The sequence below is a fragment of the Trachurus trachurus genome (genome assembly GCF_905171665.1).
Source record: "Trachurus trachurus genome assembly, chromosome: 12".
NCBI lineage: Eukaryota > Metazoa > Chordata > Actinopteri > Carangiformes > Carangidae > Trachurus > Trachurus trachurus.
Genome location: NC_139908.1, coordinates 990,123 through 1,006,232, shown reverse-complemented (window position 1 = coordinate 1,006,232; position 16,110 = coordinate 990,123). Strand labels below are relative to the sequence as shown.

Genomic DNA, 16,110 nt, shown 5'->3' with positions numbered 1-16,110 from the left:
GAAAGAAAGAGAGAGGTAGGTATAAAGATAGATAGACAGACAGACAGACAGACAGACAGATAGATAGAGAGGGGGATTGATATATAGAAAGAAAGAAAGAAAGAAAGAAAGAAAGAAAGAAAGAAAGAGACTGATAGACTACACTATACACTAGATAATTACACTAAATTATAAGATAAAAGTCAAAGTTCATGATGTAGAAGTACCAAAACAAAGACTGCATCATTTCTGTGTGTGTGTGTGTGTGTGTGTGTGTGTGTGTGTGTGTGTGTGTGTGTGTGTGTGTGTGTGTGTGTGTGTGTGTGTGTGTGTGTGTGTGCGTGTGTGTGTGTGTGTGTGTGTGTGTGTGTGTGTGTTATATACCTCCAGATGCAGCTCGACATTGTTGCCCGTCGTCTCTTTGCAGGACAGGTAGAGTTTGTTCTTTATGGGGCATTTGATGGACAGACAGAAGGTCTGAGCTGCAGGACGAGCGTCACCGGCATCGCTGCAGAAGAGGCACGCCAGTTTGAAGTTCACTATAGTGTAGAGAACACACACACACACAGACAGGCAGAGAAACAGGATTTCATGTCATTAACAGTTTATCGGAGCAGAAGTTTGAGTGAAACACAGAGGAGCAGAAGTGAAGTCAGAGTAGTGAACCCAATTAAAATCCGGTTTTTGGTTTTGGTTCTCGTACCTTTGTGGTCGAAGTTTCCTCCTTTGAGCGTGACGGCCTGCAGTCGGTCCGAGCAGCACACGATGTCCTTCTTCTGCGTGTCCCTCAGACTCCACTCGGTGCTCGGGAACCGGTTGTACCTCTGCATCTGGCGTCGCTCTCTGGTGACGTCCGCCACCGTCGGGACCAGCGTTTCTGTGGAGACGACAGAGACAGGACGAGACGTTAGACACAAAGGCAGACTGACGCCATCGTGTATCAATGTCAAAATCACCTGTAAATGTCATAAATTAAGTGCAGATAAACATTTAGGCGTTTTACACAAGACATGGATCAGATCATATGGAAGGAGAAAGTTCGTTCACTGCAGGAAACAAGACAAAAAGCCTGTGATGTGTCTCTGCTTCATTACAGATGGCGCTATGATTGTAACTAGTCTCAAATCTCAAAATAATTGGTAACATTCCGACATAGAGAAGTTAGTGGCGGCCGTCAACGCTAAATTTCTCACTGCTACCAGCTCCTGAGTCAGTGTTTTTTTTTTTTTTCCGAACTTTTTATGCATTTATTTTGAAAGGACAGCTGGAAAGAGACACAATCCAATGTTCATGTAGCAGTCACTTTACCTTGGATCACATAGGAAAGTGGGTCAAATTGTCCCTAACCCTATGTAATTGATGAGGTGTTTTTCTTTTTTTTCTGCATTTGTGTTTATTATGAAGTCGGTCTTAAATTTCATTTCAAGTGGCTTTAAAAAAGTCTTAAAAAGTCTTAAATTTAACTTGGCTTAAGCTGTAGGAACCCTGTATTTAGTGGTTAGTGAGTGTGTGTCGTGGTTTCACCCACCGTCCACCAGGTTTTCCATGATGGCCCTGCAGAGGTCGCCGTCGCTGAGCGCCGGCGACCTCTGCAGCGTCCAGCTGCCGGCGCCGGGCAGCGACTTCTGCAGCCGCTTCACCGCCACCACCAGCGTCACCGCGCCCCGCATGGTCCTTGGGTTGCGGGAAATCACCAGGTCCAGTCCCGCATCCAGACTGATGATTTCCTTCTGAACGTCCTACACACAGAGAGAGACAGAGAGAGACAGAGAGAGACACAGAGAGAGACAAGACTTTAATTCATTTTAAAAAATCACTTGCAACTATATGTACTGTTATGTTATGTTAGCCTGACAAGCCAGACTATATCATTAACATGTATAGTCGGATGAAGGCTGTCTTTCAAACTGCCTCTGCACCAATAGGGTAGCGCTACGACCAATCAGAGCAAAGAGCAGGATGACGTCGCTAGATTAAACTTTTCCCACATCCCGCCGGCAAAACACCAAATACATCCTTCTTCTAAATGAACGACTTCAGTGCAGTTTATTGCTCAACTTTTAAAGAAAATGACAAGTTTGATTCTTTCAAAGTTGATGCCAACGCCGATTCAAACGATTCCTTTGCCAAAGCCATGTTGTCGTTATGTTTTTCACCGTCGCAAACTATGTCGTCATGGCGTTAAGCCGCCCAACGACTCTCTAAACAGATAGAGCGCTGTGATTGGTCAACACAAACGGTGTTCCAGACTCAAAAAGTTCCTATGGCTCGTTTATAGACCCACCTACGGAGCAAAGAGATTTGCTGCTGCTAGGGGGCAGATAGATTTCTAGGCTACTGTTATGTACTAAAATTATTCAAATAGATAAAAAACTGATTGATCTGAGATATTGCACAGTGTGGGTGGGTATTATGAATACAAGTAAACGTGCAGCTTGTATGAACTGAACGAGGTCAAATACACAAGGATAGATTATGCAGAGGATGATGATTCTTACCGTCATGTTGAAGCAGCTGGATTCACATCCTGTCTGACTCTGGTCCAGGTCCGGAGAGCTGCAACACAACACACACACAGATATCAGACACACACACATTTAACCCAGATTGAACTCAGACTCTTGAAACACATCAGACTGAAATGACTCATTATAACTCACTACTACAACACCGTTTAATGTTCTGGTTTTATACGGCATCTAGTTTCTGCTTCTGCCTCAGTAAAACTTTGTATTTAAACGTGCTATAAAAGAAAAGTTATAATGTAAAAGTTATTATGTAATATATGAGCAGCTTGTGTGTCTGACTGTGCATCTGTCACTCTCTGCTCTCTGAGGCATATTGCACTTTAATGATTTTACTGTATGTTTTTAGTACTTTCCTGCAGCTGTTTTTGTCTTGTTATGAAGCAGCACTGCTCTCTCTCCCACGGGTTAGACTATTAAAAGATTTTGAACTTGAATATGATAAAGTTATTTTTAAATGAGAAAATGTAAAAGTTATAATGAAGACATGAAGTCGATGTGAGAAGTGAAAGACGTTGTCAGACAAACAAGGCTGGAATCTGTTCCTGTTTAGTGCCTGATGCCTGTGATGGTCTGATAACACTTTTTTTTTAAAACATGTATCTCCAACGGTCAGTGAAGGCAGCGTTATAAAGCTTGAATTTAAAAACAGTAAAGTAGGGCTATGGTAAATGGTAAATGGTCTGTATTTATATAGTGCTTTACTATACCTGCAACGACACCCAAAGCGCTTTTACATCATACATCGCATTCACAAACTGATGGTGGAAACTGCCATGCAAGGCTCTAACCACGACCCATCAGGAACTATCATCTTAATTGTCCTTATTTTTAGTTAGCATATACCTTAAACACTTCAAGCTGAAAGCTAATGATAATAATCGTTTGTGGCAGCCCTACAGTAAAGTAAAAATAAAAAATAAAACAACTGTGGAGCGTCTGTCACTCACCCTTCCAGAGCTTGAGATAAATCAAAGTCGCACATGGTCCTGAGCGAATGTGTGTCTGTCAATGTCAGTTCACGCCGTCACACTGTCACTGCTCATCGAGAGCTCACGCTTAAATAAGCCACTTCCTGGTGTGAAAGACACACACACACACACACACACACACACACACACACACACACACACACACACACACACTCTCTCTTCCTTCCATGACCGATGACGCAACCACAAACAACCTTTACCCCCACACGGAAACTGTCAAAACCACTTTCATCACCGGGCACCTGTCAGCTCAGAGGAGTGAAGATAATTAATAATAATAATAATAATAATAATAATAATCAAAGTGTTATTTTTATATTTACGCAAAACAACAAACATCCTGTTCTGTAAATTTAAAAAAAATTAAATTAAAAAGCTGCCAACTATGTTGAAGCAGAAGGAAACTCATTAGACACGACAACATTAGAAACAAAAGGCAGCACAGCTTTTATCCGGTTGGATAAGATCTGTGTCCTTGGCCCGTTCTGCAGGTCCCATTTCCTGTTTCTCTCAACTACGCTGTTAAATAAAGCCCCAAAATATACTTTAGAAAAGGACGTTGCACATTACAGTAATAGACCGAATCACCTTGTTGTTTACAACTACTTACGGGTAGAAAACCAGCACGTAATTTGAATGAGTAATAGTAACTGTTAGGGCGACTATGGATGGAACAATTGACCTATGGCTAAGCCCCGCCCCCAAACACGATGAGCCAATCACAGTGTGCATAGCTAGCCCATACACTCGGACATTCTCTACTTCCACGTCCATTGAAATGCATTGCAGTTAGTCAGTTTTCATTGGTTTTTATATGTTTTTTCTTGACATTTTAAGTTTAAAATGGTCAAACGGTGTTCATGGGGCACATGCAACTCTGACACTAGGTATCCTGAGAGGCCACGGGGGGGGATTTTTTTACCTTTTCCCAGCCACATCTCAACCGAGAGAAGTGTCTGCTCTGGATAAAGTTATGGTTAGACCACAACACCAACTAAACCTGGATAAACTTAACAAGGATGTCTACATCTGTTCTAAGTTAAGTCAACAACGTATTTGAGGCAACATATTGTCAGAGATGTTTGGATGTTAGCCAGTATCACAACTAAGCATAAAGTCCACTAGCTTAATGCTAACGTATAATGTAAAACTCCATAGACAGGCTAACAGAAATTAGCCCGTCGCTATCGGCGTTTGGCGGCAACCGACAGCCATAGCAGTAAAGCTAAGTTAAGTTTTGGTGACTTCGAGATGATATTTAATCTTTCAGCCTCCTGTGAAATGTCTCTACTGTGACAGCTGTTGCCATAGCAACTGTCACTGAATGTTGACTGTTTGTCCCAGTGAGTGGAGGGGGTGGGGCTTAGCCAGAGGTCAATTGATGGTCGCCGAGAGACTAAGCGAGGGAAGTGTTTTTACTTGCCGGACGCGCTTCAACAATAAAAACTAAGCTCCAGAGGTTATGTCGATTTACAAGAGTTTATTAAACTAAAAACATAGCAGTGAAACAACCCCACATACGCCTAAAAAACATCCAAAACAGTGTAAATTAGCAGTCAGCAAAAAGTAGGGCCTTCCCCCCTCACCCTCTCAGTTCATTCATTCACAGGTGAAGAACAGCTGATTTTACTACGCTTGGTGACGTACCATCCCACCTGACTCCTCCCCGGATGTGACGCACCCACACACACCAAACACTACATGGCATCTACAGTAACGAACGAGAGTTTAGCTAGGCTATATCATGTTTTTCACGCCCTATCACCGTTTAGACAAATCTGAAATGATTGAAGAAACATTACTATTTCTGTGTGTGTGTTTTGTGTTGCTTTGTGTTGGAATCACTGTGGAATCACAGTGTCTAGAAAGCATCAGTGGCTCAGCTGACAGGGACAGCTAACGGTAGCTAAGCTAACGGTAGCTAAGCTAACGGCAGCTAAGCTAACGGCAGTAGTTAAAGCAGTACTAAAGAACTTTCAGTTTTGGTTGAGTTTGGCGGCGCCTGTGGACCAAAGCGGTAGTGTTTTGCCTGAAGGAAGACTCCATTTCCCATGAACACTAGCGTGAAGCCCTGTAAATATCCTGCATTAAAATTAACAAAAGACATCAAAACTAAGTTTCTGTTTCCAGTGGATCATTTCAAAGTGAAAACACAAACATAATCCATTGCTAAAGTGCTGTTTTGCCTGTTCCCTCCTTGTTGTGACTCGCAAAAGTGAAAGTGAAGGAAGACTCCATTTCCCATGAACACTAGCGTGAGAGCAGGGTTCCTACCATGCTCCTCAAAGCTGCTTAGTGCCAGAGAAAGAGATACAGACCATAATGATACAGACCCCCTCAGGCCATGACAGAGGTGTCATTCAACTTGTTGTAAGTCGATGTATCATCACAAAAGTTATGAAAATATTTTATGAAGGTTGAAAAGTTCCTTAGTGTTGGTTTAAGCTAACCGCCCCTTTATGCCGTTCTCTCTCCTCATTGGATAAAGGTTGTAGGATACAAGGAAAGTTTTCTCCTGGGCTCAGAGCCAGACTGGACAACTCTCTCCATCCATTAAACTGTACAATTCATCTGGACAATAAACCAGCTCATTATGGCCTGTACAATGAAGCAGCTTATTTCTAGGTGGAATATCACCCCAACAGAGACTTATTTATTGTATGTTTATATTTTCTTCTGTATATTGTTAAGATGGGGGGAGGGGGAGGGGGAGGGGCAAATTTTGGGGTTTATTCTTATAGTTTTTAACTTTGTAATTCTGGTAACATTTATTTTGTAATTGATCTTTTTCTCCTATTTTAAGTTATTGTATTATTCTGCTATAATATTCTTTACCTTTGTACACTGGAGCGCTGTGACGAAAGAATTTCGAAAGAATTTCGAAAGAATTTAATAAAGTATATATACTTTATTAAATTCTTTCGAAATTCTTTCATATATATATATATATATATATATATATATATATATATATATATATATATATATATATACAGTTGTGTTCAAAATAAAAGCAGTCCGACATCACTTGCAAGATAAATCACTGATTTTGTTAGAATTTCAACTTTTTTTTTTTTCAACTTTTTCTAGAAGGTTTAGTAAAGGTATAGAAAACCAACAGACCCAACAGGCATGACGTGCATGCTGCTGATTCTGTGAAACTGAATCATTTACTGAAAGGGGCGTGTTAAAAAAAATAGCAGTGCCAGGGTCAATTATTGAGGTCATTGATTATGTGAAAAAAATAGGTGTTAAACAGGTGGCCCTTATTCAAGGATCAAGGCAACGAGCGAGTAAAATGGGTTGTTCAAGACACTGTTCAGAAGAAGACCATTCTTTGATTAAGAAATTAATAAAAGAGGGTAAAATCTATAAAGAAGTGCAGAAAATGATGGCTGTTCAGCTAAAATGATATCAAACGCTTTAAAATAGCAGCCAAAACCAGAAAGGCGAGGAAGAAAAAGAAAAACGACTGTTCGAAGGGATCGGAGAATAACCAAAATGGCAAAGGCTCAGCCAATGATCAGCTCCAGGAGGATCAAAGAAGATCTAAGATTGCCTGTGAGTACTGTAACAATCAGACGACGTCTATGTGAAGCCAAGCTACCACCAAGAAGCCCCCGCAAAGTCCCATTGTTAAAAAAAATACATGTAATGAAGCGGTTACAATTAGCCAAATAACACATTGACTGGCCTAAAAGGAAATGGCGTAATATTTTGTGGACTGATGAGAGTAAGATTGTTCTTTTTGGGTCTAAGGGCCACAAGCTGGGTTTCCATCCAAGTCGTATCGAATTTAAAAGCGGATTTTGTGAAAATGCGCAAAAAGCAAAGCGTATTTATGCCCGTTTCCATTCATTAGTGTTTTGCGATTAGGAGGAGTGCGCCGTGAGATTACGTCATAAGAGAGCGTGAATGTATCCAACAGTTGACACTCAGCTGACACTCAACATCATGGACAATTTACGTACTTTCCGGACTATAGACGCACCTGTATAATCCACACCAGCTACATTTTAAAAGAAAATACATATATAGGCCGCACTTGAATATAAGCTGCAGGTTTTCATGTTGTAACATGAGATATTTACTCAGAAAGACAGTAGGAACTGTGACAGTCTGTTGTGGTTACGCTCCTCTCCTCCATGTGCATCTGTTTACATACAAAGCCGGTGAAAAATCAATAAGTTACATAACGATGTTACGGCGTGTGATTGTGTCTTAACCGTCATAAACAAAAGATTACAGGTTACGGAGCGTTTGTGTTGCGGTGCAGAGAGGAGAGCTGGGACACCGCGTTGTTCTCCATTAGTTTGAACGTCGCTGGGTGAAGTCCAGCAGCTTCACCCACAAACTCTGCCTCAATTGGCATAATCTGTTTCCATCACAAAAACTCGCATTTCCTTTAATCGATACGCTGACAAATCCACCCCCTCCAAGCGTATAAACTTTTATGCGCATTTACTGCCTTTATTCGAATTTCTGGCGTTTCCATTCAAGTATTTATTCGCAATTTTTGAAAATGCGAATAAAAAAAGGTGGATGGAAACACAACTACAGACAGTTTGTCAGACGTCCTGCAAACACTGAATTCAAGCCACAGTACACAGTGAAGACGGTGAAGCATGGTGGTGCAAGCATCATGATATGGGGATGTTTCTCGTACTATGGTGTTGGTCCTATTTATCGCATACCAGGGATCATGGATCAGTTTGAGTTCACCAGAATACTGGAAGTAGTCATGTTGCCGTATACTGAAGAGGAAATGACCCCAAACACACCAGCAAGCGTGTAAAGAAAGATGTCAACACTGCTATTTTTTTGAACATTATATTTCTTGACTTTCTGTAAAATATTATCAAATTAAATTACTTTTTCCAATTTTCTTGGTTTGAAATAGAATGTGCAGTGTCCCCAATGCAGTTGTGTTCCTTAAAATACAATTTATTTGAAGAATTTTGAGGTTTACTCACCTTTTTAAACACACTGCTATTATTATGAACATAACTGTATATATAGCTGCCTCTTGTGCATCACGTGCTGAGTTTCAACCATAGAAATGGAGTCATTTCTAAACCGAGAAGGATCAACTGTTCATAGATAAGGTTTTACATCTGGCTACAGGTTCCTTGTTGTGTGTATGTGGTGTGTGTGTACGCGTGTATGTGGTGTGTGTGTGTGTGTGTGTGTGTGTATGTGGTGTGTGTGTATGTGGTGTGTGTGTGTGTGTGTGTGTGTGTGTGTGTGTGTGTGTGTGTGTGTGTGTGTGTGTGTGTGTGTGTGTGTGTGTGTGTGTGTGTGTTGAATGTATTTTCCAGTAAGTCTTCCAGTAAGACCCCCCCAAAAAAAAAAAAAAAATTCCCCTTCTTCAAAACTGCCACAGGAAGTTAGTTTGTTGGTGTCAAACTGGAATGAATGATATCAAACCTCATCAATTGTGATTAATGTTCAGTTCACACGTCTCAGACTGAAACGTCAAGGAAAGTTGTTGCCCACGTGGGGCAAATCCTAAGATCATTTTACCACTGACTCATTCAACACACACACACACACACTGCAAAAAGTCCGTACAGGTGTGTGTGTGTGTTTCAAGACTTTCACTGACACAGATATCAGATCAAACCAGAAACCAGAAACCAGAACAACGAGTTGAAGAACCACCGAGTTCAGCGGTTTGATCGGTCACTGCGGCGCCGTAGTTTAGTCACATTCTCACGAGTAAAAATGAAAACAGTTTAAGTATTTTCTGATCAACGACGTCTCGTGTCATCAGTTAGCTCTGAGTTTGGATACGTTTCTGATCATTCGCTAACACTGGATGGAAACAACGGGAGATTCCTCAGTGTGAGCTAAATGCTAAATGCTAAATGCTAACATGTTTTCTGCCTGTAGCTCAGAAGTAGCGGAAATAAAGCGGGGAGGTCCCAGACCACGACCCCCGGAAGAAGCTGCCCTGACCTTATTATTATCACACTCTATTCACAATATTCCCCATAAATCACCCACAATATCTGTAATCATGTGACAGTGTCTCTCCCTCCTTTTTAAAATCTTATTTTAGACCTTGCTACTTTTATTTCTTTTTAAATCGCATTTTAGACCTTGCTGCTTCTTATTCATTGACACAAGTTTGTAACGGGTTGTGCAATATTGTTGTTATTGTGTATTTTTGTGCATGATTTGTGTTTGTGGTCTTGTGTTGTCTTCTGCTGCTGGTAACATTGTAATTTCCTGCAAAGGATTAATAAAGTATCTTTAACTTAACATCACAGTCGTATCCCTGCAACACTCAGATCAGTGTCAGTCAGCTTTATTTATAGAGCACATTTCATATGAGGAGCATCAACTCAATGTGCTTCAGGATAAAAGCAAGATGGCAAAGTAAGTGTGTATTAATAAAACAAAAGCCAATATGTGTAGAAATAAAACAAAAACGAATTAAAAGCTAGTGAGAACAGATATGAATGAGAACAGATATGTTTTTAGTTTACATTTAAAAGTAGATATTGTTGGAGACTAGCAGAGTTCAACAAGCAAAACAACAAACTAACTAAAAGAAGCATTTGGAGTTGTTAAATTGGAATTTGTTAAGTTCTTGGTTTGTGAATCTGGAGAAAAGTGCGTTACAGTAACTGTGTGTTCACATCAGAAGCTTCCAAAGAGGAAAAGTCGCCAGAGGATGATGCACTTCAGACAAGACAGCTTCCAAATGGAAAAACATTTTAAACCGCTTTGGTCGCTCTTCACGTGACTGACGTCAAAGTTCGAGGAGCTGAAGGACACCTCTATTCTGATTGGTTGCCGCCGAATCGCGTCATAGCTAATTACCATAAAGTTAACCGAGACTCAACTTCTCTTCTGGTGACACGTCTAATGTAAATGTATAGAAATATGTTTGACATATTATGACAACTTGTTCAACCGTTTTGCATGAAAAGACTTATGCGATGAGCTAACACCTAAATGTTGTGGGGGGTTAGACTATTCAACAGAGACCCATTATATTACATTTGATCACCATGACATAAGTAATTGATAATGTAGGAAACAGCAGAGAATTGTACATAATCATCTGCACGGATGAACCAAAGCATCTGCAACTTGTTCAAAGAAATGAAAAAACTGCTTTTTGATGTAGTATGAACTAGTTTTGAGAATTTTAATTCCGATCAGAGAAACCAAAGCCACTAGATCCTCGCCCCCAAAATCACACCTTGGTTTCTGACGTGCTCACTGGGTTTGACAGGAAAGGGAGTCGATGTACAAATGTTTGCGTCACATTTTTTCCTACTGCTCCCCAGCTCTGGAACTCACTCCCTCCTGACCTCCGTAATATCACATCTATTAATCTGTTTAAATCCCAACTCAAAACTCACCTGTTCCGACTTGCTCATCACATCTAAGTCACTGCACTTGTTTTATTTCATTTCATTGTTTCTTCCTTGGTGCTTTATGCTGTGTTTTTAATATTTTATATGTGCTGTTTTTTATGCTGTGTTTTTTGCACTATTATTATGAGATGTTCTGATGTTCTGTATGTAATTATTTTCTGTGAGGCAACCTTGAGTGCTATGAAAGGCGCCATACAAATAAAATCTATTATTATTATTATTATTATTACGGGAGATTTGAAACAGTTAATCTCAGACCAGGCTCTGCTTTAAGAAGGTGGAGGTGGATGAGGTGTTAAAGGTCTGCAGGTCTGCAGAGGAACACGGTCTTTCACACCATCAACATTTTAACAACCACAGAAAACACAACGTTTAGAAAAGGTTTGTCGAGCAGAGTGGGTTTCTACAGAAAGACCGTACTACCAGACTCACCTGGCCTGGTGTGCAGCTGCCGTGTGTGTGTGTGTGGCAGGAAGTGGTCGCTGCTGGTCGACACACTGACTCGCTTGTGCAAGAAGTTTATCACAGACATGTCAGACACCTGAACTTACACAGCTCTAGTGTTGTCACGATACCGACATGTTGGTACCGGTATCGGTACCAACATGTTTTTCGATACTTTTCGGTACTTTTCCAAATAAAAAGAGAACACAAAAAATGTCATTATTGGCTTTATTTTAATAGAAAATCTTAGAACTATAACTCATGCATCAGTAAATAATCAGTAAATCAATAAACAGTTACTGCTGCTGCAGGATTAAATTTCCATCTATATTAATCTGAACTCTTCCTAAATTAAAACATTAGTGGTCTGTTTAAAAATGAATATCAACTTGTTTTCTTTGCATTATTTGAGGTCTGAAAACACTGCATCTTTTTGTTATTTTGACCAGTAGCCTATCTTATCAGTAGTTTATAGAATGAAACACAAACGTTCATTTTACTGAAACACACACACCTATTGTTTCCCATACGTAGACCAAATTGATTCTGCTTTTTCCCCCCATCAACGCAATATCGTTCCGTTAATTCATCTCCGCGTAGCGCTGCTTCGCTGTGTTCACTCACACACACAGAGAGAGAGAGAGGCGAGCAATGCCAGTGGTGGTGCGCGGTAGAAACGAAACTTATCAACCAGCTGTGTTTGCATTAATTAAGGAGTTGTTCTGTTGATTGTGAAGCCTTAAAGCCGTGCATTGTGTTGAACAGCAAAAGAGGAACCAACCAGAACCAGTGGAGAGCCTGTTGCTGTCAAACAGGAGGTGCAGCATCCCACAGGGCGTTGGTCCGGGCCCCTTCTACTGCATGCAAATGATGGAGCTGTCACATATAGTGATAAAAACAAACTCTTTAGATTTAAGGGAACTTTGCAAGTTAAGTCGCTTTTCTGCTGTTTTGCACCCAAGGTACAAATCTTGCATAGTTCCTCTTTAATGAATGTTTGACCAAAACCTGGGCTCAGTGAACTGTAGGTGATCGGTAAACTGAACGGCAGAGTCAGCGGTCTGATGAAGTAGTGTGTGTTGCCAGTAGTTTGGCTTCTTGTTGGTTTTGTTTCGTGTGTTTGAGTAAAAAAAGCACAGAGGAAATGTTTGGACTTCTGAGAACAAGAGTGATGTTGGATTCCAAGTCAATTAGGAAATGGTGGAGGCCGTAGTGTGTGTGTGGTTTCCTTTTGTGCAGCACGATCTCACGCAGCTACAACTGGGCCTGCACAATGCGACCAAAATGTACTATGACAAACTTCCTGCTGTAGATTTAAAAAACCTGAAGTGACCACTTCAGTTCTGAAACTTAAATTGTGGTTTTATGTGACAGCTGGAAGTTAATGTGTGAGTATGTGTGATGGTCTGTATTATTATTATATTTAGGCCTGATATGAGAAAAATGTCTGATGAAACTGTTCAATATTGTGATGAAGATTTGACTTATGATAAATTAGCAAATGTTCAGGTGTGCATATTAACCAGAGTCTTCCTGCTTTAATAGAAACACTGAGGCCTGTGGCAGCTGAGTAAATGAGCTTTGATTGAACAAATGTGCATGTTGATATAGCAAAGCTGATGAAAATAACAGTTCTGCTCGTCCCTAACGCAGTGGGCTGCAGCTTCCTGTGGTGGTGCATGTTCTTATAAGACTTCAAGATTCAAGATTCTTTATTTGTCACATGCATAGTTAAAGTGTACACTTACAACAAGCAGTGAAATGAAATCCTGACTACACCCCCCCAGACCGTGCTGTCCCTCGAGTAAGAACATGTTTTAAAAAAAGATTAAGTAAATATAAATAACAAATTTAAATTATAGACAAGAGAAAATTATTTCATTAGTGCAGCAAGTAGGCAGTATAGAATCAGTATAAAAACATCCAAGTTTAAAAAGCAGATCAAGTGCAAACCAAAGGGCATAAAGTGCAAAGGGCAAAAGGGTTAGAGAGATGGAGAGATGCTCATGGCATGTTCTGATTCAGGATTCATTCTGATCCTGACAGCTTGTGGATAGAAACTTCTTTTCAGTCTCTCTGTCTTCGCTGCAATGCTCCTGAACCACCTGCCTGATTTCAAGAGCTGAAATAGCCCATTGCAGGGGTGGAATGGATCTTGGAACTTGTTGTGCAGCAGCAATCTGACAGGAGGTGGCGTGGTGCTGCTGCTGATGGTGTGACAATGTTGTGAAAACGGTGAGATGATGGTGAGACGATTGTGAAATGGTGGTGAGACGATGTTGAGACGATGGTGAGATGATGTGAGATATTGGTGAGATATAGACGGGTTTCTGTGCAACGTCACGGCAGATGTGCGTGTGCAGCCAGGGGGCAGAAAGCGGGACATTTCTCATTGTTTACAAGCGGAGTCAAGCAGAAAACGAGAAGGACAAGGAGTTGTTGTTGTGCTGTTAACTGCACAAACCGGCAAAAGGATGGATGGAAACTGTATAATAAACCGAAGGGATCTCATCCGTTTCCGTTTGCCAAAAAAAGAAGAAGATTATGGCTGCAGACCATTGGAAGGGCGGGTTGGGGTCCCGAAGGCCCTAAAGGCAGCGAGAGTCTGTGCAGCACCGCTGTCATAAAACTACAAATAATCTAAATTTTAAAAAATTAAAAAGTTTTGCACATACAGACTTATATCAGACTTATATGCACGCAAATCGTTGTTTGTGTACACACTGATAACTGCTAATGTCGGGCCAATACTAGCTGGCCATTTGGACATACTGAAATCCATTCGTCACTGGGAGCATTATAGCTATGGGTCTGATAAAAACCAAACTTATCAACCAGCGTTTACCATTAATAAACGAGTCTGTGGCGGCCGCGACTCTCTCTCCTCCTACTTGCACACACAGGCACTACACAGACGGGCAGATGGGCAGGTCGCGTTGTGACCGGTTGTGACGATGGTGAAATGATGGTAAGATATTGGTGAGACGATGGTGTAACATTGGTAAGATATTGGTGAGATGATGGTGTTCTAATATACACATTCGGTGCAACTTAGACACATCATCAGTGATGTAACCTGGGTTCACTGGGTGTTTCGGGTCTCGCAACATCATACACCCTCACCCAGGCGACCCAGCCGGGGTTGATCAAGCCCCAGCTTGTGTCTAAGTAGCATGTGTAGCCCACGGATCTCCCCGCTTGATCCACAGCCATCTCGACGCCTTTTCTGCCGCGTCCGTGATGTTCTTGATGGCTTTCCTTATTTGCAGTCCCTTCACTCCCAACATCTTGAGTGCCCTGATGAGAGACTGGCCGGCGAATCCTCTGCATCCGACCTCGATGGGGTTGCACCGGGTCCTCCATCCCCTGCTTCGACATTCTCCTGCCAGCTCCTCGTACTTGGCTCTCTTCCTCTCAAAGGCCTCTTCCATCCGGTCTTCCCAGGGAACAGTCAATTCCAGCAGGACCACTTGCCTTGTTGTTGCTGACACCAGGACCATGTCTGGCCTAAGTGTGGTCACTGCGATGTTCTCCGGGAATTTCAGCTGTTTCCCTAGGTCGACTTCCAGCTGCCAGTCCCGAGCTGTTGCCAGCAGCCCCCCTGTTTGACTCCGGCACTGCTGTGGCTTCACCCCAGCCCTAACAAAGGTGATGGACTGCTTTGCTGGTTGTTGGTGTTTGCTGGTGGAGATCCCTGTGCTGATGACCTCTGCGATGACCCGCAGCACTTGGTCATGTCGCCAGCGGTAGCGCCCATCTCCCAGCGCCCTGGGGCAACAGCTCAGGATGTGCTCCAGCGATCCACCTTTCTGGCAGAGAGGACACAGTGGAGTCTCAGCCAAGCCCCAGCGGAAGAGGTTGGATGGGCTCGGGAGGACGTCGTACACCGACCGAACAAGGAACTTAATCCGGTGTGGCTCAGCTCTCCATAGCTCTGTCCACGATATCTTCCGTTCAGCTACTCCGTCCCATCGGGTCCACGCCCCCTGCTGCCGCATCCCCACTGACCTACTGCAGCGGGCTTCCTCCACCCCTGCTCGGACTGCCTCCTGGATCAGCTGACGTCTTTCCTTTCCCTGGGCCTTGTTGTAGCGTGGTCTTGGGTTGCTCCCGAGGCCTGCCCGTCCGGATGCCACTGTCCCCACCAGCTCGCTGTGTCGCAGCCGGGACTCAGCTTGGTCGACTGCCTCGTGGGCCTTCCATTTCCTGCCTGTTCTTACTTCTATGCCAGCCGAGGAGACTTTGATGTCACTGTAACGATGGTAAGATATTAGTGAGACGATGGTGAAATGATGGTAAGATATTGGTGAGACGATGGTGAGACGATGGTGAAATGATGGTAAGATATTGGTGAGACGATGGTGAGACGATGGTGAAATGATGGTAAGATATTGGTGAGATGATGGTGTAACGATGATAAGATATTAGTGAGACGATGGTGAAATGATGGTAAGATATTGGTGAGACGATGGTGAAATGATGGTAAGATATTGGTGAGACGATGGTGTAACGATGGTAAGATATTAGTGAGACGATGGTGAAATGATGGTAAGATATTGGTGAGACGATGGTGATATGATGGTAAGATATTGGTGAGATGATGGTGTGACGATGGTAAGATATTAGTGAGACGATGGTGAAATGATGGTAAGATATTGGTGAGACGACGGTGAGACGATGGTGAGATATTGGTGAGACGATGGTGAAATGATGGTAAGATATTGGTGAGACGACGGTGAGACGATGGTGAGATATTGGTGAGACGATGGTGAAATGATG

General features: G+C 42.2%; 2 protein-coding genes across 3 annotated transcripts in view; both read right to left on the bottom strand.

Annotated features, from left to right (window-relative positions):
- il1b (interleukin 1, beta) overlaps nt 1-3,569 on the bottom strand; it is a 43,583-nt gene extending 40,014 nt beyond the window's left edge. For both annotated transcript variants that reach the window (XM_083983676.1, XM_083983677.1), the window contains exons 1-5: nt 3,455-3,569; nt 2,478-2,535; nt 1,508-1,718; nt 683-856; nt 364-518 (exon numbers count right to left, since the gene is read on the bottom strand). In XM_083983676.1, coding sequence (XP_083839802.1) covers nt 364-518; nt 683-856; nt 1,508-1,718; nt 2,478-2,535; nt 3,455-3,489 — 633 coding nt within the window. In that variant the 5' untranslated portion in view covers nt 3,490-3,569. The remainder of the gene's footprint in view (nt 1-363; nt 519-682; nt 857-1,507; nt 1,719-2,477; nt 2,536-3,454) is intronic.
- The window catches only part of sec14l7 (SEC14-like lipid binding 7), a 251,691-nt gene that overhangs the window by 146,173 nt on the left and 89,408 nt on the right, over nt 1-16,110 (bottom strand). The gene's annotated exons all lie outside the window — the stretch shown is intronic.